The following is a 20,471-nucleotide window of genomic DNA, read 5'->3' as shown; positions in this document are numbered from 1 at the left end:
CAGAAGACAATGGAGAAAAGGAAGAACTATTCACAGAACAACCAGCAACAAGGTCAAGTCCAGAGTACTGGATGTAAATATTGTAGAGGATGCCACAGAAAAGAAAAGGAAGCATTTCCAGCCTGGGGAAAACAGTGCTCTATCTGCAAGAAGCTGAGTCACTTTGCACACAAGTGCTTTGCTGGAAAGAAGAAAAGCCAGCCTATAAGGATGGTTGCTGGGGAGATGTCGAATGATGATTCTGGTGAATCACTCTACCTTAGAACAGGTTGGCACCGTCAAGTCTCTAGGTAAGAAATAGTTTGTGGCTATTGGAGTGATGACTGCAGAAGGAGAGCATCAAGTTAATATGAAGTGTCAGATAGACACCGATGTTATGTGCAACATTATGAACTTGCAGACCTGTGTGAAGTCGCTCGTGATGGTCACCCAGAAATATAGCCATCAAAGGTGAAGCTGAAGCTATACGATGGAAAGATGCTCAACCCAAGAGGACAACTAAACCGAGAGCCCAATGCAATTGGGAAGAAAGAAGATCTGCAGTTCCAGATATTAGACAGTAAGCAAAATCTCCTCATCTCAGCTGAAACAAGTCAAAAGTCACAAGTCCTGGATTGGAAACTCTCCATGTACCAGAAGAGCTTTGCAGTGTTTCGCATGACACCAAGCCATTGACTGCTAAACTTATAAATTAGAAAAATATTTTCACGGACTTTGTATGTCTGCCTGGTGAATATCATCTTGAAATAGATGATAGTGTGAGGCCAACTCAGCATCTTCCAAGGTGAGTTCCAGCGGCCCTCAAGTCCAGTCTGAGAGACAAGATAGAGGAGTTAGAAAAGATGGGAGTGATTAAGAAAGTGACAACTCCCACAGACTCGATTAGCAGCATGTAGCAGTGAAACAACCTGGAAAGTTGAGAGTGTGCTTGGATCTAATGAACCTTAATAAAGTTTTGAAGAGATCTCACTACCCAATGCCAACTACTGAAAAAACTTTGCCGCAACTTGCCAAGGCAAAGATCTTTACCACCCTGGATCCGAAGGATAGATAATGGTAAGTGAAGTTGATGGAAACAGCAGTTTTCTGACTGTTCTGGACACCATTTGGGAGGTACGGATGTTGGATTTGTGAACCACCTAGAAATGTTCTTGCCCAGTTTGTCATCAGATTGTGAAGCTCTGCAGAAGCTCACTGCAAAGGATGTTCAGTGGTCCTGGACCCAGAACAAGAAGCAGCTTTCACTTATATCAAAAAACTCGTGACAACAACGTCATTGCTGAGGTACTGGGATGTCAATGACAAAGTCACTCTGCAGTTTAATGCCAGTGAACCAAAACTTGGATCAAACCTCCTGCAGCAAGGACAACCAGTTGCATTTGCATTCACAGTGTTAAGGCAAACTGAACGACGCTATGGGCAGATTGAGAAAGAGTCCCTGGCTATTGTCTCTGCTTGTGAGAACTTTAATCAGTATCTGTTTGGGAGAGTCAAAGTGTCGGCAGATTCTGACCACAAACCACATCAAAGCACCTCTCTCAAATCACTTCTATCTGCTCCAAATCTTTTGCAAACAATGTTACTTAGTTTGTAGAGATATCATTTGGAAGTGAAGTACAAGGAGGGGAAGCAAATGCACATCTCTGACATGCTGTCGATAACTGCAGTCCCTTCGAAAGAAGTTTATGACGCTAATACAGAGTATGAAATCTTCCAGATTCAATGACATACAATGGCACAGCATACTCTGGAAGTCATCCCCCAGGCAGAGACATTGAACCTGACAGACAAGTGTCTTGCTCAGATCAAGCAAACTAAGCCACAAGATGCAACTCCCCAAGTGCTACAGGCAGTAGTGATGAAGGGATGGCCTGAAACCACCTAGGCCACACCTGTTGCTTCAAAAGAATATTAGGCAGACTGAGATGAAGTGATTGCCCAAGATGGCATCTTGTACAAACAAACCACCCCTGAGGAGATGAGACAGGGGATGCTGAAGTGCATCCATGCAAGCCATCAAGGAATTGAGTCTAGTCTGAGGAAGGCAAGAGAAATGTGCTACTCTATATGGGCAACGAAATCAAGGACCACATCAGTGCTTGTGATGAACATCAAGCTAAGCAAGCTAAAGAGTTGCTCATGATTCACGACATCCCAGACAAACTATTGATGAAGCTTGGAGTAGACCTCTTCACTGTATTTGGAATTAACTATCTCGCCACTGAAAGCACACTTCAGTTCTCAAGGCATTCCTGACATTGTTATGAGTGACAATGGCCCTCAGTTCTTGAGTGAAGAATTCAGTCATTTAATGAATGATTGGGAAAAATTCAGCACTAGACATCTCCACATTATCCTCAGTCAAATGGAACGGCTGAGGCAGTGGTGAAAATTGCCAAAGCAATCATCAAATAATTGAATAGATCCAGCACAGAGGTGTAGGGTGTGACCTTTGAGTGGAGAAACACAGCTACTGAAGGCATGGAAAGTAGTCCAGTCTAGCGACTAATGTCACACCGTACCCAAACTACTCTTCCAATAGCTAAAAAACTGCTGAGGCCAGATGTCCAGAAGTTGTAACAGGAGTGAGTGACAAGATCAAAGTGAAATGACAGCCAAAGTTCACTTTGATGAAGCAGCCAAATCACTGCCAGAGCTGAGAGCTGGATTGCTGGTCAGAGTGCAAACATTGATTGTACTCAACAAAAGTCAGCCCACTTGATAACTTGGAACCTGTATAGAGAAGTTGATAACTCAGTCTGAAACAATGAAAGTGAATGACCAGATATATTGTCGCAACTGCAGACACAAACGTGCAACCAGAGAAGCTTCTCCTTCACAGCAGACAGCTGATGAGGAAGAGTCGATCTCGCCAACTGAACAAGGAATGGAACGACCAACAGTCCCAGAAGTCAACTGCTCCCCAACAACTACAATTGATCAGTAGTAACACTTGCCATGGCAACGACATTTCCCAGAACAGCAATGTCACCCTAGGAACCAGCAGACACCAGACGAACAACAAACAATAACACATATGAGTACTATTAGTAGACTTGAATGCTTTAAAGATTATTAAATGCATGTGTAGAGGCAGACAAAAGTGAGACAGACTAGAATGAACATTTTTCTGATCGCTGTGATGACTTTTTGATAGACCCTGTATGTGAGTAACTTGCAACTGAAAATGATAGCGCATGCGATGAGTTTTTTCCCTTTATGAAAAGGGGATATTGGAGAAATGCCTTTGTGCTCTGCTACCTCTTGTGTATTGTGTCTTGCCATAGTCATGTGACCACTGAAGTCATCTTGCTTGAAACACAAGCATTGTGCAGAAGTCATTTTTACTGACCACATGAAACAATGGGAACATGAACATAGATTCAGAAGGAAGAGAAGCAAAACTGGAAATGGAAGAGAGGAAGTCAGAAAACAAGTCTGGAAGGCAGAGGAAGCAGAGACCAGAAAATAAACAACAGAAGAGTTGTTCAGTGATTAGCGGTATAAACTTCAACGCAAGCAGTCTAGTGAGTAAGGCAGATGGGTTGAGGGCAAAGATAGTCACTTGGAAGTATGATGTCACAGCTATTACTGAAACGTGGTTTAAAGAGGGGCAGGAATGGCAGGTCAACATTCCTGGTTACAGCGTTTTCAGACAGTATAGAGACAGGTAAAAATGGAGGTGGGGGTTCACAACACTGGTTAAGGAAATAATTGCAGCTGTGAGGAGGGATGATGTTCGAGAAGGATCATCAAATGAGACAGTATGGGTTGAACTGAAGGGAAAAAGGGACAATCACACTACTGGAAGTATCCTATAGACCCCTAAACAGTCAGGGAGATAGATTGCTGAGAATGCAGAAATTAAAGGGCAGTAATAATAGAGGATATCAACTAGCCTGAGATAGTATCAGTGTAAACAGTGTAGAGAGGGCAGAATTCTTAAAATTGCATTCACGAGAACTTTTCTTAGTTGATATATAGCAAGCCCAACAAGACAATGGGCAGTTAGTTTTAGGGAATTAATCTGGGCAGTTGGTAGGGATATCAGTGAGGGAGCACATTAGAAGAAGTGATCAGAATTTAGTTGGATTTAGCGTAGTTAAGGACAGAAATAGTCCAGGAGTAAAAGTTTTAAATTGGGGAAAGGCTCATTTGTAATAAGGTGAGATGTGATTTGGAAAAAGTGGACTGGAAACAGCTACTCAAAGGTAAATCGGTGTCAGAGCAGAGGGGAGGCATTGAAGGAGGAGACAGTGAGGGTTCAGAATAAATATGTTCCCAGAAAGCGAAAGGTTGGGACTCCCAAATCTAAAGCCCCTGGGATGTCAAAGAGTGAGTGCCTACAGAGTAGGCACAAACAGAAAGTTATGTTAAGTACCGAGCTCAATATTGCAGAAAGCCTAGAGGAGTACAAAACGTGTGAGGATGGAATTAAAAAGGAAATTAGGAAAAGAAAGAAGGGACAAGGGAAAATATTGGGCCGAATCATCCCAGATTTGCACTGAGTGCAGTAGCAGCTGGGAAAAAGAATATTTTACCCGCCGGTTGCAATGGAGGTTTTTCACACTTTATCATCACAACCCTGCCTCATTAATCATGCATTCCTGGAAACACCCCGGGTTGCTGGTGGGCAGACTCTCATTTTCCCACCCCGCCATCACCTCGCTGCTTCCTCACGCCGGGCGCCTTATTTAAAGTGTAGCCGCTTGCAGACCTGTCAGTGCTTCCTGCCCAGGACTGCTGCACAGAAGACAAGGCCCCAAAAGGCAACAAGACTGCAGACCCCGATTCATTGATGTGTCCCTGGAATGCCTTCTGGATGCTGTGGAGGCCTGCCTTGATGTCCTCTGACCCTGCTTTGGACAGAGGCCAGCAAGCAAGGTTACCAATCCAGCATGGGAGACAGTGGCAGCAGTGGCCAGCGCCAACAGCCAGCAAAAGAGGACAGCCACCCAGTGCCCAAAGAGGATGAATGGTCTCATCCGTGCTGCCAGGGTAAGTCACTCTTCACTCACACACTCACAAACCCATCCATCATCCACAGGGATCTCAAACCTCAAGGGACAACACCACTAAATCTCACACACCCTCACATCTCCATCAGGCCCATCTCCTCTCGAGCTCACATCCTCATCCCATCCATGGCTGCGCTCATCACACAAACGTTCCACGCATGTGTCCAGCTCACACTCTCTCCATCAGTTTTCATTCAGGAGAAGCTGGCTGACCACAGCAGGGAGGTGGTCCACATTATGCCCCTCGCTCACATTGAGAAGCGTGCCATTGTGCTGTCTGTTGAGGACATGGACCGAGCTTGCAGCGACGGTGAGATTGGCGACGAACACCCATTTGAGTATCCTGTACCACGTCATTCCTCTCTCAATGCAAACGTGAGTGCTCTCTCTCCTGTTTTTAACTCTGCTGCCATGCGCTAACTTGATTCACAGGGAGCTCTTCCAAGTGACTGACATCCTCGGCCAGCCTGTCCCTCAGCTCCATCCAGGTCCTCACCTCCAGCAAAGAGGACACCTCCTCCATAGAAGTGCTGGAAATAAGCAGCCTGGAAGACCCATCACAGCACTTACCCATGCCCTCCACCAGCGCAGCAACACACCTCGGTGGGACCTAGATCTAGAGCAGGCTCAAGTTCATAGAGGGAAACGGGGCATCTCGACGTCCCTCCAGGAGGGACTTCTCATGGAGTCAGGCCAGGGCCCTTGGGCACCTGAAGGGAGAAGGAGCGGCAGCTGGACGCCCCTGGGTCATCCACTCAGGAATCTCGGAGGCTGCCTTCTCCCTCTGAGTCTCGTTTGCCTGTGACCCCCTCAACCTCACCTTCTGTCACTGCAGAGGGAGCAGCTGGTCTACAGGAGGACAGCCAAAGCAAGCCGGGACCCTCAAGGCCTCGGCTCATCAGAGGACCCATGCCAAAGTCCTCAGAGGCAAAACCATTGCACAGGCTGGCTCCACCCCTACTGTGGATGTCAGGGCAGCACCTAGAAGTGTTAGGCCTAGAAAATTTAAGAAGTTCTGATCTCAAGTGGTTGCACGGGTGATCACATTTTGTCACTTCATAATCTGAAAATATATTCACTTTCACTGAATAATGTATAATGGTGTCTTTCAGCTTCATTGACAGGCTTCGCGAGTCCTCCCCCTACATCTCACCCCCATTAGCAGTTCAACAGCACACAGCCGGCCCACGAGTGATTCTGGAGGGAGAAGTGTGTGTGTGTGGCAGGACCTTTTGGAGCCTTGTATAAGCATTCTCCCTCGCATGCAGATCCATCCTCTATCACACTCATCTCAATGTCCTGAGCATTTTCAATGCTGCCTGCTGCAGTTCTCTTTCAGTTGTCCATCTGAACTGACCTGAATCTCCGCCCGCCCATTGATCACACTCCCATGCAGCACCTGTTCCTGCCCAACATGAGTCTTCTTTTACTTTTGGATTTAGAAGCATGGTGCACGTAGCATTCATTTTTAGCTTCCTCGTCCTTTCCCCTCCCCCAGTCACCCATGTCCTTTCCCCCATCACTGTTGACCCCCTGGCATCACCTTCCAATGCCAATCATCACCAACCAGCCAGAATCCTTTTCTTTCGAGGAAGTCCAGGAGAGCGTGCACATTCCCTACCTTTCTGAAAATCCCACCCCCATCCACATTGACCCCTCCGATCTCCTCCATCCTACCCTCAGGATCCATGTCTGCCTCCGCCCCACCAACTGCCGCTTCTGCTGACACTGTTGAACCCTCACCCTCCCACCTTAACGGCTCACTCTGACCTCTCTCTGTCTCACCCTCCCACCTTAACGGCTCACTCTGCCCTCTCTCAATCTCACCCTCCCACCTTAACGGCTCACTCTGACCTCTCTCAGTCTCACCATTCCCTCCTACCATGCCCACCCTCATTTCGCTTTTCAGGAGGCAGTTATCAACCCCACAGATCCCTCTCTTGCATGTTCACCTGAACAGCCTCACCCCACCCTTACTCCTTCCGCTCTCTGAACTCCTTCCTCCCCCTGAACTCCTTCCTCCCCCTGAACTCCTTCCCCAATCCGAATTCTTTCCCTTACACCTTCCTCTGCACTTAGACCTACCTTCCCCAGTTGCCCCCATTTCTCCCTCCCCCATACTCCCTCCCCACCTCCCATCTTCACACCCACCAACACCTTTATTCCCCCACTCCCAAACTCCACCCCGCACCCCCCACCCTGGACACACCTTCCACTCCCAGAAACTGAACTGGACCAGCAATATAAATCCTGTGGCTACAAGAACCGGTCAGAGGCTGGGAATCCTGTGGTGAGTAACTCACCTCCTGACTCCCCAAAGCCTGTCCACCATCTACAAGGCACAAAGCAGGAGTGTGATGGAATACTCTCCACTTGCCTGGATGAGTGCAGCTCCCACAACACTCAAGAAGATTGACGCCATCCAGGACAAAGCCGCCTACTTGATTGGCACCACATCCACAAACATTCACTCCCTCCACCACCGACAGACTCCCATGAGTGAATAATGAAAAAGTAAAACCTAGACCTTCCTCTCTACTCGCTCGGTACGTCTTCCTCTCCCACTCACACCTAGACCTTCCTCTCTACTCGCTCGGTACATCTTCCTCTCCCACTGGCACCTAGACCTTCCTCTGTACCCTCTTGGTACATCTTCCTCTCCCACTCACAGCTGGATCTTCCTCTCCACCCCCTCAATGATCATTCGTAGCAGAACATGGCCAAGACACTGAAACCCCGAAACGGAACCTCATCAGTGATTTTGCACCTTCCATGAGCTGCTTTGTCATGGAACCATGTCCATGAGAATCCACCCAGCAAGCCATGGACGTTCCTCCAGGTTCCCGTTGCTGTCGGGCTCCAGCATCTTCTGCTCCTTGAATGTCCACGATGTGAGCAAGGCCCTGGTGGGTAAGCACTTTTGCACGTCACACTTGTCAAGACGTGTTCTGCACCGACGTGTTTTCCCGCTGATTTGGGTGGTAAATTTGATGTTGGGGGGGGATGATTCCAGTGAGCTGGGCTTATAATGATATGCAGATGTATTACAATGAAGTTCCTGATGTGCGGCATTGGGAAATGCGGCCCGCCATTGACAGGCAGAGCAGACGATTGCAAACTGGTTTCACAACGTCGTGAAACCGATTTTCGGCCTTCCCGCCATATTGTCCGCTCATGCCCGCCATGACGCCTGACACCAGCGGGCACGGAAAATTCTGCCCATTGGCAAGTAAAATCAGCTGGGGTTGTTTCCTTTGAAACAGAGGAGCCTCAAAGGAGATTTAATGGACATGTATAAACTTATGAGGGGTCTTGATAGAGTGGATAGGAAACACCTATTTCCTTTAGCAGGGAAGTCAATAATAAGAGAGCAGAAATTTAATGTAATCTGTTTAAGGATTAGAGTGGAACTCTGGAGGTTTCTCACCCAAAGAGTGGTGGAGGTCTGGAACTCACTGCCTGACAAGGTGGTGGAGGCAGGAAACCTTACTGCATTTAAAATACACTTCGATAAGTACTTGAAATGTTGTAACCTACAGGACTACGGCTGAGGCGGTGTTAGGCTGAATAACTTTCTTTGGCTGGACAGATATGAGGGGCTGAATGGCCTTCAGTGCTGTACATTTGTCAAGTTTCTATGTGAAGGAAAGTTACCCTAAGACGTTAAGGAGTGCCATCCCAGAAAATTGAGAAATGTTATCCCAATGTTTCAAGGAATCTTATCCCAGCAAGTTAAAGAATGTCATTGGAGCTATTAGAAGTCATTACGTGAGCACATTAGGTACTGTTATCTGTCAGCAATAAGCAATTTCATCTCAGTATTCCGAGCTATGCAAAAACTACTAAGAAAACCATGTTTTATGGAATGCCAGAGTAACGAGTAATGTTGAGAAATGTTAGAATCATATCTCTCAAGATTGCATTTTTCTTTTACAAAATGGAAGGACTCGGTATTATCTGGACATCTGGATGTTCACCTGGGTTTTCTTTTTTAAAAGGTCATAAGTTCACCTTGGAGCTGTCAGCAAGCAGGCCACTTCTGAGAAATCATCTGACCCTTACGGTACTTGAGGAAGATTTGGTTGTTTGTTTTGAACTGCAATCACTAATTGATGGAGGAAACAATTGAAAAGGAAGGTTGATAACTTGCTGAAAATCACACAGGAGAGAGATAAAAAAACTTAGGTTGTGAACCTGCTGGTTTTGAAGGCAGTCTTGCTGGGGAACAAGCTGAGGAAGGAAAGCTACCCTGACTGGCTCGCTCTCTCTACATTGCCGGCAATTGTGTGGATATCAACCTGTAGCCAGAGAACCCTCATCTGAGTGTAACTGGTCTGCATTCAGACCTGCAAATCCGATACCAGTTAGTGAGAACTTCCAGACGTCCACCGGGACCAGCGACCCGTCTTCATACATGGGAACTCCAAGTTGACAGCGTCGAGACCCTGCAAACTTTATCCTTTATTTTATAACTCCCACCCTCCAAAGCCCATCTCTGCAGAGAGTTTTTATGTGTGTGTCTGTGTCAGTGTCTGTGTCTGTGTCAGTGTCTGTGTGTGTCTGTGTGTGTGTGTGTGTGTGCTGCGGGAGTTCTTTAGGAAGGGATAGATAGTTCCACTTCCCGATTACAATTGTGTGTTAACCAGTACTTGCAACTTGTTAAAAAGAAGTTTAGTTTTATAATAAACAATCATTCTGAGTTTATTTGAAAGAAGCCTGGTTGAAGACCCTTTTATCCTGGGCACCAGTAAGGAAAATAGACGATTGGCTATTTTAGTGAGAAAATTAAACTTTTAAATTAATTGTATGGCCTGCGGAGTAGTGAGGCTGGATGAAACACGCACTCCTCCCATCCCAGTTGTGACAGGAAGGTAATTTAAGCATGTTATGAGATATCACACAAGGACATGAAGGAATATCATCTGTGTTTTAAGAAAAGTAATTCCAGTGTATGAAGCTTGTCTAAGTTGTCAGAAATAAAAAAAATTATAGAAAAGACTGTCCTGCAACGAGCTTCTGGCTCAGTGGTGATATGTTACTGTTGGGAAATCCTAAAATAACAGCAATGGCCATGAAACACGATTGATGTGGCATATTCACAAATCAGTGCTGAATGTGTTTCTCTGACATTATTCTGTCCCCTAGGTTAGAGGATGCATCGTTTTGTATGTACATCAATTGGCTGCATCGGAAAGGAAGTTAGGAGGACTGTGCAGAGCCCAGGGATGGGAAAATGGGAAAAAGCTAGAAGCATAAAGATGGCAGATTGGGGGATGTCACAATAAAATGCAAATAGAACTGTCAGCCAAAAATACCAAGGACCTACCGAGTTTTTCACTGCTTGCTTCATTGATTGGTGTAACATATCTATCAGTGAATATATTGGCCTGGTCAACCAATGCATCCTTTATTGCCTCATAACCAGTCAGGACTGTGATTTTCTGATATCCGAGACAAATATTATACAAGTTGCCATATTTTTCTGCAAACTAAACACAGGGGAAAAATCAAATATATTTTTAATATTCTTTGTACATTTAATACATTTGAGCAGTGGCAGCAGAAGTGGTGAACCAAAGAGTATAAAGCAGTGAGAGAGAGTGAGTGAGAGAGAGGACCGAAGTAATGAGAGGATGTATTCAGAGAATTGAAAATAACAATAGAAGGAATGACATCCCAGGACAGCAGGTATGGGAGTATTGGAGTATTACTTTCCTTTCTAAGCTATGGAACTGGATTAAACTCAAAGCTGAGAAACTATGGCCAGGATTTTTTGGATGGTGGGGTTTCCCTTCCTGCGATCTGAGGAGCCGGGGTGGAGCAATATCCCGCTAACACTGTCTGACCTGCAGCAATTTCATCTCCAACGAGTGTTAATTGGCTGCAGGCAGGAATTCTGGCCCTCGTCCGGGAGGAAGTCCCGCCTTAGAGAGCTGTCGGTCATTCTGATTGGCCAGCAGACCTCTAGTCCCGGGATTCCAGGATGAGGTAAGTTTTGGTGGTCTCAGAACGGAGAGGGTAGGGGAGGCCTGCGGGGATAGACAGTGGGAGATTGTGGTGTCACAGGAGATGCGGGGGTGAAGGTGGTCTGGCAGTTACCGGACCTTAAGGGAAAGGCACCTGAAATTAAAGTGAAGCTGTTGTTGGAGACACCCCTCCACCCCTCCCGTGCGAGGCCTGAACCCGATTATTTTTGGACATCCCCCATGGAAAATAATTGGCCACTTAAGGGCCTCAATTGGGGCAAGGGCAGGCGGGCTTCCCATGGCTTCACCCACCCCAGCATAAAACTGAGAGAGGTCGGAGTGGGTGGGAACCCCATCTGAGGAATTTTACACTCATCCTCAAGCTACAAACCCACTGGCAGGGGAGAGTAAAATTCATGCCCGTAACTTGTTATTGCTTTTCGATTTATTAATGACTTAAACTGGATAAGTAGATAAACTGATTAACTAATATAAGAAAATTAAAACTAAAATAATCAATTACAATTGAAAACCTCAAGCTCATTTCTGGTATGGCTAGTTCGTTTAATCAATCTAGCCGTGGCAGGGGCCCTTAGTCCCATCGCATGGGCAGTTTTTTTTATTTGTTCATGGGATGTGGGCGTCGCTGGCTAGGCCAGCATTTATTGCCCATTCCTAATTGCCCTTGTTGAGAGGGCATTTTTAAGAGTCAACCACATTGCTGTGAGTCTGGAGTCACACGTAGGCCAGATCAGGTAACGACAGCAGGTTTCCTTCCCTAAGGACATAAGTGAACCAGATGGGTTTTTACAACAATCGGCAATGGTTTCATGGTCCAGAATTTTATTGAATTCAAATTTCACCATCTGACATGGTGGGATTGGAATCCAGGTCCCCAGAGCATTACCCTTGGTCTCGAGAAAACTAGTCCAGTGACAATACCACTATGCCACTGCCTCTCCTTAACATCTTGCTCCATGTGGAGCTGCTGGATGCTTCGTGTGTCCTGTATAACCATCTGTGCAGGAAGTGTTATCGCAGCTTGAACTCTGTTTTGTAACTTGAGCAGCAGCTGGCATCACTGCAGCACACCCATGAGGCTGAGAACTTTGTGGATGGCACATTTACAGAGGTGGTCGTCTCACAGCTTAAGAGTGTGCAGGTAGGTTGGGAATGGTTGGCTGCCAGGAAGTCAAGGAGAGGACCAGGCAGATAGAGAGAATCTCACTGTCTAACCGACACTCAGTTCTAAATACTGGTGAGAGTAATAGTTCACCTGGCCAGAAGCAAAATGGCTGGTTCAGCTGTACAGGGCGGCAGGAAGAAGATTGGGAAAGCAATAGTGATAGAAGATTCTATAGTGAGGGGAACAGAGAGCTGTTTCAGTGGCCACAGATGTGAATCCAGGATGGTAAGTTGCCTCCCTAGTGCCAGGGCCAGGGATTTTCCTGAGTGGCTACAGAACATTCTGGAGGGGACTGCTGAACGTCTAGAGGTGATGATCAATATCAGTACCAATGACATAGAGGACTGTGGTCCTACAGACAGATTTTAGGGAGTTAGTAAAAACTTAAACTGGAAAAGCAAAGTGGAGTTGAAAAAAAACAGCGCCTGCCATTTCACTCTGTCCATTGACATAAGCTTGAGGGCTCTCATTTTAGGATTTATGCTGCATGACTGATTTTACAACCTAACATTATCACAGTGGGGTGTCAGTTAAGTGAGCAGTTTGACAGCTCCAAGTTGTTTAGAATAAAAATGTTGATTTTCATAACAGAGTAGCTGAAGAAATTTCAATGTATTGGATGTTTTATCAATGCGAGTGTTTTTTTAAAATTGTGATGTCATCCATAGACACATAACTTGATTTTATGTCAGCATGGCTCCTGAGGTTTATCCAGGGTTGATACTAGCATGGCATGAAATGTGTAACGGCAAAGGGTGGTGTGTGGGGCCATGGATTGGCATGAGTTGGTACTAAGTTGGAATGGGAGCTATAAAGGGTGTGCATGGGTTGGCACAGGGGCTATAAAGGGCCATAGGATTGGCATGGGTTGGCATAGAGGCTATGAAGGGCCACAGTGTGGTTAAGATGGTAAAGAAAGCTTATAGAATGCTTTCCTTCATTGAACGAGGTATTGAATACAAAAGCAGGGGTATAATGTTGGAACTGTACAAAACGCTGGTTAGGCCACAGGTAATGAAAGGGTTCACCAACAGTGCTATCAAGCAGCACTTGCTTAGCAATAACCTGCTCATTCATGCTCTGTTTGGGTTCCGACAGGGTTACTCAGCTCCTGACCTCATCACAGCCTTGATTCAAACATGGACAAAAGGGCTAAACTCCAGACATGAGGTGAGTGTGATTGAACTTGAAATCAAGGCAGCATTTGACTGATTGTGGCATCAAGGAGCCCTAGCAAAACTAGAGTAAATGGGAATCAGGGGGAAAACGCTCTGCTGATTGGAGTCATACCTAGCACAAAGGAAAATGGTTGTGGTTGTTGGAGGTCAGTCATCTCAGTTCCAGGACATCACTGCAGGAGTTCCTCAGGGTAGTGTCCTCAGCCCAACCATCTTCAGCTGCTTCATCAATGACCTTTTTTCCACCATAAAGTTAGAAGTGGGGATGTTCGCTGATGATTGTACCATGTTCAGCACCACTTGCGACTCTTCAGATACTGAAGCAGTCTGTACTGAAATGCAGCAAGGCCTGGACGATATCCAGGCTTGGGCTGACAAGTGGCAAGTAACATTCGCACCACACAAGTGTCAGGTAATGACCATCACCAACCAGAGAGAATCTAACCATCGCCCCTTGATGTTCAATGGCATTACCATCACTGAATCCCCCACCATCAACATCCTGGAGGTTACCATTGACCAGAAACTGAACTGGACTAGCCATATAAATACTGTGGCTACAAGAGCAGGTCAGATGCTAGGAATCCTGCAGTGAGTAACTCACCTCCTGACTCCCCAAAGACTGTCCACCATCTGCAAGGCACAAGTCAGGAGTGTGATGGAATATTTCCACTTGTCTAGATGAGTGCAGCTCCCACAACACTCAAGAAGCTCGACACCATCCAGGACAAAGCAGCCGCTTGATTGGCACCCCATCCACAAACATTCACTCCCTCCACCACCGACACACTGTAGCAGCAGTGTGTACACTGCAAGAATTCACCAAGGCTCCTTCAACAGCACCTTCCAAACCCACGACCACTGCCATCTAGAAGGACAAGGGCAGCAGACACATGGGAACACCATCACCTGGACGTTCCCCTCTGACTCACACACCATCCTGACTTGGAAATATATTGCCGTTCCTTCACTGTCGCTGGGTCAAAATTTCTCCAAAGGACTTTTGTGAGCCAGACGGGTTTTTCCAACAATGGGCAATGGCTTCCTGGTCCTCATCAGACTTTTAATTCCAGATTTTTTAATGGACCAGACAGACTGCACAGAATTTGAAGAAGGCAGCTCACCACCTTCTCCTGAAGGGCAATTTGGGATGAGCAATAAATGCTGGGCCAGCCAACGACGCCCACATCCCATGAATGAATAAAAAGAACTCCTAAGTTTTCTCACTTCACTAACCCACAAAGAATTAATTAAACTACAAGGTTAGATGCTAGTTACTTATACTAAAGTTATATTTTAACAATTAATATCCTGATTAGTAACCTGATACTCTTACCTATAGGTTGTGTATATTTATCCTGTGTTACTCAGTGAATGTTATGGTTTGTATATTTTCATTATTTTACTCAGACCCTCGTACCAACCTTCAGCGAGTGACAATCTTTCAGCTCTTACCCTCATCAATGATCTGTGAAGATTCACCAAGTCCAGTTGGTGCAGGTTCCCAATCAATGGAAGAGGAGTTGGAGAAGGAGGAACTTTGAATGAAGATCTCTTGTTGGACCCTTTGATGTGGAAAATCACAAGGATTAGCAGGGTGATCAGCAGGAACATTGAGGTGGGGTCCAAGAGGCATATCTTCAACAAATTCATTGTAAACAGACTAACTGCAACTTAACTAAATGTGTAGCTACCCTTGCACTGTTTGTCAGCTCAGTTCAGTGGCCACAGCTTTATGAAGAGCAGGATCCTCCTCTTTCTACTGCACTTCTCATCTGTTAACTCTTTGCAGTGACATAGTGGTATTGCTAACAATATTGGGTTTGTAATCACCATAGGTCTGATTTTAGCTCCTTCACTGGCTGCTGCCCCTGGATATAAAGTTCCAATGCATGGATTAATGCCCCCCAGGCTGTACCATCAGGCCCTCCCCCTCTGATTAATGCCCCTCAGTCTGTACTATCAGTCCCTCCCCCTCTGATTAATGCCCCTCAGTCTGTACTATCAGTCCCTCCCCCTCTGATTAATGCCCCCCAGTCTGTACCATCAGGCCCTCCCCCTCTGATTAATGCCCCCCAGTCTGTACTATCAGGCCCTCCCCCTCTGATTAATCCCCCTCAGTCTGTACCATCAGGCCCTCCCCCTCTCATTAATGCCCCTCAGTCTGTACCATCAGGCCCTCCCCCTCTGATTAATGCCCCTCAGTCTGTACCATCAGGCCCTCCCCCTCTGATTAATGCCCCTCCGTCTGTACCATCAGTCCTTCCCCCTCTGATTAATGCCCCTCAGGCTGTACCATCAGGCCCTCCCCCTCTGATTAATGCCCCTCCGTCTGTACCATCAGTCCTTCCCCCTCTGATTAATGCCCCTCAGGCTGTACCATCAGTCCCTCCCCCTCTGATTAATGCCCCTCAGGCTGTACCATCAGTCCCTCCCCCTCTGATTAATGCCCCTCAGGCTGTACCATCAGTCCCTCCCCCTCTGATTAATGCCCCTCCGTCTGTACCATCAGTCCTTCCCCCTCTGATTAATGCCCCTCAGGCTGTACCATCAGTCCCTCCCCCTCTGATTAATGCCCCTCCGTCTGTACCATCAGTCCTTCCCCCTCTGATTAATGCCCCTCCGTCTGTACCATCAGGCCCTCCCCCTCTGATTAATGCCCCTCCGTCTGTACCATCAGGCCCTCCCCCTCTGATTAATGCCCCTCTGTCTGTACCATCAGTCCCTCCCCCTCTGATTAATGCCCCTCCGTCTATACCATCAGGCCCTCCCCCTCTGATTAATGCCCCTCCGTCTGTACCATCAGGCCCTCAACCTCTGATTAATGCCCCTCTGTCTGTACCATCAGGCCCTCCCCCTCTGATTAATGCGCCTCAGTCTGTACCATCAGGCCCTCCCCCTCTGATTAATGCCCCCCAGTCAGAACTGCTCTGGAATGAGGGATTTTAGTTACAAGGTTAGGTTGGAGAAGCTGGGGTTGTCCTCCTTGGAGCAAAGGAAATGGAGGTACAAGATTTTCCAGGTTTAGATAAGATAGACAAAGAAATGCTGTTTCCTTTTTTGTTGATTGTGCAAAGTGCAGGGGATATAGATTTAGGGTCTTGGGCAAGAGATATGGGGTGGAATGTAGGGAAGAATATTTTTAGACAGTGAATGGTAATGACCTGGAACTCGCTGTCTATGAGGGTGGAGGGAGCAGAGATGATCAATGATTTCAAAAGGAAATTGGATGAATGCTTGAGCGAAATAAATGTGCAGGGCTACGGACATAAGAGTGGGCGAGTGGAACTGACTGGATTGCTGTACAGAGCAGAATGGGCTTGATGGGCCGAATGGCTTCCTGTGCTGTATTGACTCTGTGACTCAATGCTGTGTCCAAGGGCGTGCAAACATCATACTAGAATTTAGAGGGATGAATTTTGAGGACAGTTTGCATAGACTCAATGTTCTGATCTGGAAATATTTCGTTGTTCCTTCATTGTCACTAGTCAAAATCCAGGAACTCCCTCCCTAACAGCACTGTGGGTCTACCTGCAACACATGGACTGCAGTGGTGCAAGTAGGCAGCTCACCACCACCAGCACTGGTTTGGCCTCAACTGCAGTATTGTGTCCAGTCCTGAGCACCACACTTTAGGAAGGATCTGAAGACATTAGAGAGGGTGCAGAAAAGATTCACGAGAATTTTCCAGAAATGAAGAATTTCAGCTATATCGATAGATTGGAGAAGTTGGGGCTGCACTCCTTAGAGAAGAGAGGTTGAGAGGGGATTTGATATAGGTGTTCAAAATCATGAGGCGTGGCAGAGAAGATAAATCTGTTCCCACTGGTGGAAGGATCGAGAACCAGAGGTGACTGAAGGTGATTGGCAAAAGAACCAAAGGTGACATGAGGAAAATCTTTTTTATTCAGTGAGCGGTTAGGATCTGGAATGCATTGCCTGAGAATGTGGTGGAGGCAGATTCAATCATGGAGAATCTGAAGAAACTGAAAATAGAACAGCGAGAGGGGAAGTGAAGAAACTAATTAGAAAAGCAAGGAAGAGCATGAAAAGAGGCTGGCAGTGAACAGAGAAGGTTGATAAAGGAAATGCTGTTGATGTGGTGTATCTAGATTTTCAAAAGACATTTGATACAATGCCACACAACAGACTTGTGAGAAAAATTCTAGGTCAATAAATAAAAGGGAAAGTAAGCTCTGGATAAGAAATTGGCTGTGTGACAGGAAACAGAGAGCAGTGATAAATGGTTGTTTTTCAGATTGGAGGAAGGTTTGTAGTGGAGTTCCTCAGGGGTCAGTGTTGGGATCCTTGCTCTTCCTGATATATATTTATGACCTAGACTGGTGGGCAGGGCATGGTTTCCAAATTTGCAGATGATACGAAGATTGGAAATGTTGTCAACTGTGATGGGGATAGTCCTGAACTTCAAAAGGACATAGACATGTTGTTGGATTGGACAGGCAAGTGGCAGATGAAGTTCAATGCAGAGAAGTGTGAGGTGATTTGTTTTGGCAGGAAAGATGTGGTGAGGCGGCATAAAATAAAGGGAGAGCCTCTAAAGGAGGTGCAGGAACAGAGGGACCTCAGTATATATGTACATAGGTCATGAAAGATGGCAGGGCATGTTGAGAGAGCACTTAATAAATAGCACTTAATATAGCACCTTAGGCTTTATTAATAGGAGCATTGAGTACAAGAGTAAGGAGGTCATGTTGAACTTGTGTAAGACACTAGTTAGGTCTCATTTGGAGTACTGTGCCAGGTTCTGGGTGCCATACTTGAGGAAGGATGTGAAGGCATTGGAGAGAGTACAGAGGAGATTCACAAGAATGATTCCCAGGATGAAGAACTGTAGCTATGAGAATAGATTGGAGAGGTTGTGACTGTTTTCCTTGGAGAAAAGAAGGCTGAGAGGAGACTTGACAGAGGTATTCAAGATCCTGATGGACTGGGTAAATAGTGAGAAACTGTTCCCGCTCAAGCGAACATCAAGAACTAGAGAGCACAGATTCAAAATAATTGGCAAAAGGAGTAAATGTGATGTGAGGAAAGGTTTTATTCACCCAGAGGGTGGTTGGAGTCTGAAACAAACTTCCTGAAAGGGTGGTGGAGGCAGGTTTGATCAAGGTATTGAAAAGGGAATTGGATTGCTACCTGAAAAGAGAGAATGTGCAAGGTTACAGGCATAAGTCAGGGGAATGGGACCAAGTGGAATGCTATTTCAGAGAGCCAGTCCAGACTTGATGGGCCAAATGACCTCCTTCTGCACTGTAAAGACACTGTGCTACAGTGATATCATGGCTTTCAAAAGAGAATTGGATAGCTAGCTGAAAAGAAAAAAGTTTAAAGAGCTATTTGGAAAAGGCAGAGGACTCACTGAGTTGTTCTTGCAGAGAGGCAGTATGAATATGATGGGCCAATTGGCCTCCTTCTGTGCCATAACCATTCTACGTTTCTAGGTGATTAATATGTTTCAAGGATTTAACAGGGTAGATAGAGAGAAACTATTTCCTTGGATGAGGGAGTCCAGAAGAAGGGGAAGCTGTTCAGGGTTGATGTCAGCAAGCACTTCCTTCCACCAAGGGAAGAGGAAATTTAGCATTATCTTCCCTAAAAAACTATTGAGACTGGGCATTATTTGCAAATTGTAAACTGAGCTGGATGGCTTGTTAGATAAGAGTAATAAGGAATAAACATCCAAGGCTGATTGATGGAGTTAAGTTACAGATCGGTCATAGTTTAATTGCATGGGTGGAACAGATTCAAGGGGCTGAATGGCCTCCTCCTGTTTCAATGTTCCTATTATTAAAGTCAGGTAGTGGAGCACTTCGAGAGATGCTAGATGAATTAAAGATGAAAGTGCTGCCAGGGTAATTTAATTGGGAATACTTGATAAAGCAGCAAAATGTGTGGGTGAGGGTGAGCCTGTTAATGTGGTATCATTACATTTCACCAACCAAAACATGTTTTGTTCGTTACTTGTGAAAGTATCTCTCAATAACACTATCACGTATCAGATTGTTGTAACCATCATGTGAGGGGCTTGAGCAAGTGGTACATTATTCTGTAACATTGTGAAGAACTCATTACACAATTCTCTCAAGCAAACCACTGAACCTTGCCCCATTATCCAAGCCTCATTTGTCAGACTTAATCATTCCTCGTGTTCCCCTAAGTCATGAACCATAAAGTTTAACCTCTCCTATTTCTTATCTGGGGGTCGGTTAGCTCACTTGGCTAGATGGCTAGTGTGTGGATTGGAATATTGCCAACAGCATGAGGTTTGATCCCCGTTCAGGCTGAGGTAGATTTGGGGCCTGCCTCCTTGCCATACCCCTCGTGAAAATCACGGCACTTTGCTGTGGTTTGGCAAATAATCCTCAAGGAGCTGCCTTTGGGCGGAGAACTGAAGAAGCTTAAGTTCTTAGCTAAGCCCTCACTTGTAAGATGGTGGTGGTGTGTTACAGTTCACGCAGAGTCCACGTTGTTGTGGCTGCATACACTTCCACATGCATGTTGCAGTCTGGAGCTATGGATACTGGTGGTAGAGGATCCAATGTGCTTTCCACCACATGGCTGATGAGGAATCTCTCCTGCTCCTCTTGCAGCCTGCCATTGGCATGTGTTGGTAAGAATTACAGATTTATACTCAACTTGTTTGGCCGCGTTATAATATCACCTTCTATGACCATCCAGTCCTGGGATGAGACTTGAACCTGGAGCTTCTGGCTCAGAGGCAGGGACATTACCCACTGTGCCACAAGATCCCCTAACCAGACCTAAGATGCTGCTTGTTAATCCTTACCTAAACCTCAGTCACACGACCTCGCGCTTCCTAGTCCTTATCAAAGCCCTCAGGCGAGGGTACTGATTGCTAATGATTATCTAAGCCCTTGACCACAGGGCTTACTGCTTCCTTGTCTGTTACCCAAGCTCAAGGCTGTTTGACACAAAGATCAAGCCTTTGGCCAACATCACCTGCTTCCATATACAGTGAAGTGCCATTTGATTTGAACCAGAAATCACATGAGACTGTACTCTATCATGTTTTTATGGGTCATTGTTTTTTATAAACAATATAATGCAAACCTACCATCACCTGGCCAGTTGTTGTGTATGTTCT

General features: G+C 46.0%; 1 protein-coding gene across 1 annotated transcript in view; it reads right to left on the bottom strand.

The window, feature by feature from the left end:
- The window catches only part of LOC144674974 (cytochrome P450 2K6-like), a 64,254-nt gene extending 49,253 nt beyond the window's left edge, over positions 1-15,001 (bottom strand). Inside the window, exons 1-2 of the mRNA XM_078536065.1 lie at positions 14,804-15,001; positions 10,345-10,507 (exon numbers count right to left, since the gene is read on the bottom strand). Of these exons, the coding sequence (XP_078392191.1) occupies positions 10,345-10,507; positions 14,804-15,001 (361 nt within the window). The remainder of the gene's footprint in view (positions 1-10,344; positions 10,508-14,803) is intronic.
- Between the last annotated feature and the right edge of the window lie 5,470 nt (positions 15,002-20,471).

Source organism: Cetorhinus maximus, unplaced genomic scaffold (assembly GCF_964194155.1).
Source record: "Cetorhinus maximus unplaced genomic scaffold, sCetMax3.hap1.1 HAP1_SCAFFOLD_878, whole genome shotgun sequence".
NCBI classification, from domain to species: Eukaryota; Metazoa; Chordata; class Chondrichthyes; order Lamniformes; family Cetorhinidae; genus Cetorhinus; species Cetorhinus maximus.
Note: the sequence above shows the minus strand (reverse complement) of the source record. Positions and strands in the feature narration are given on the sequence as shown.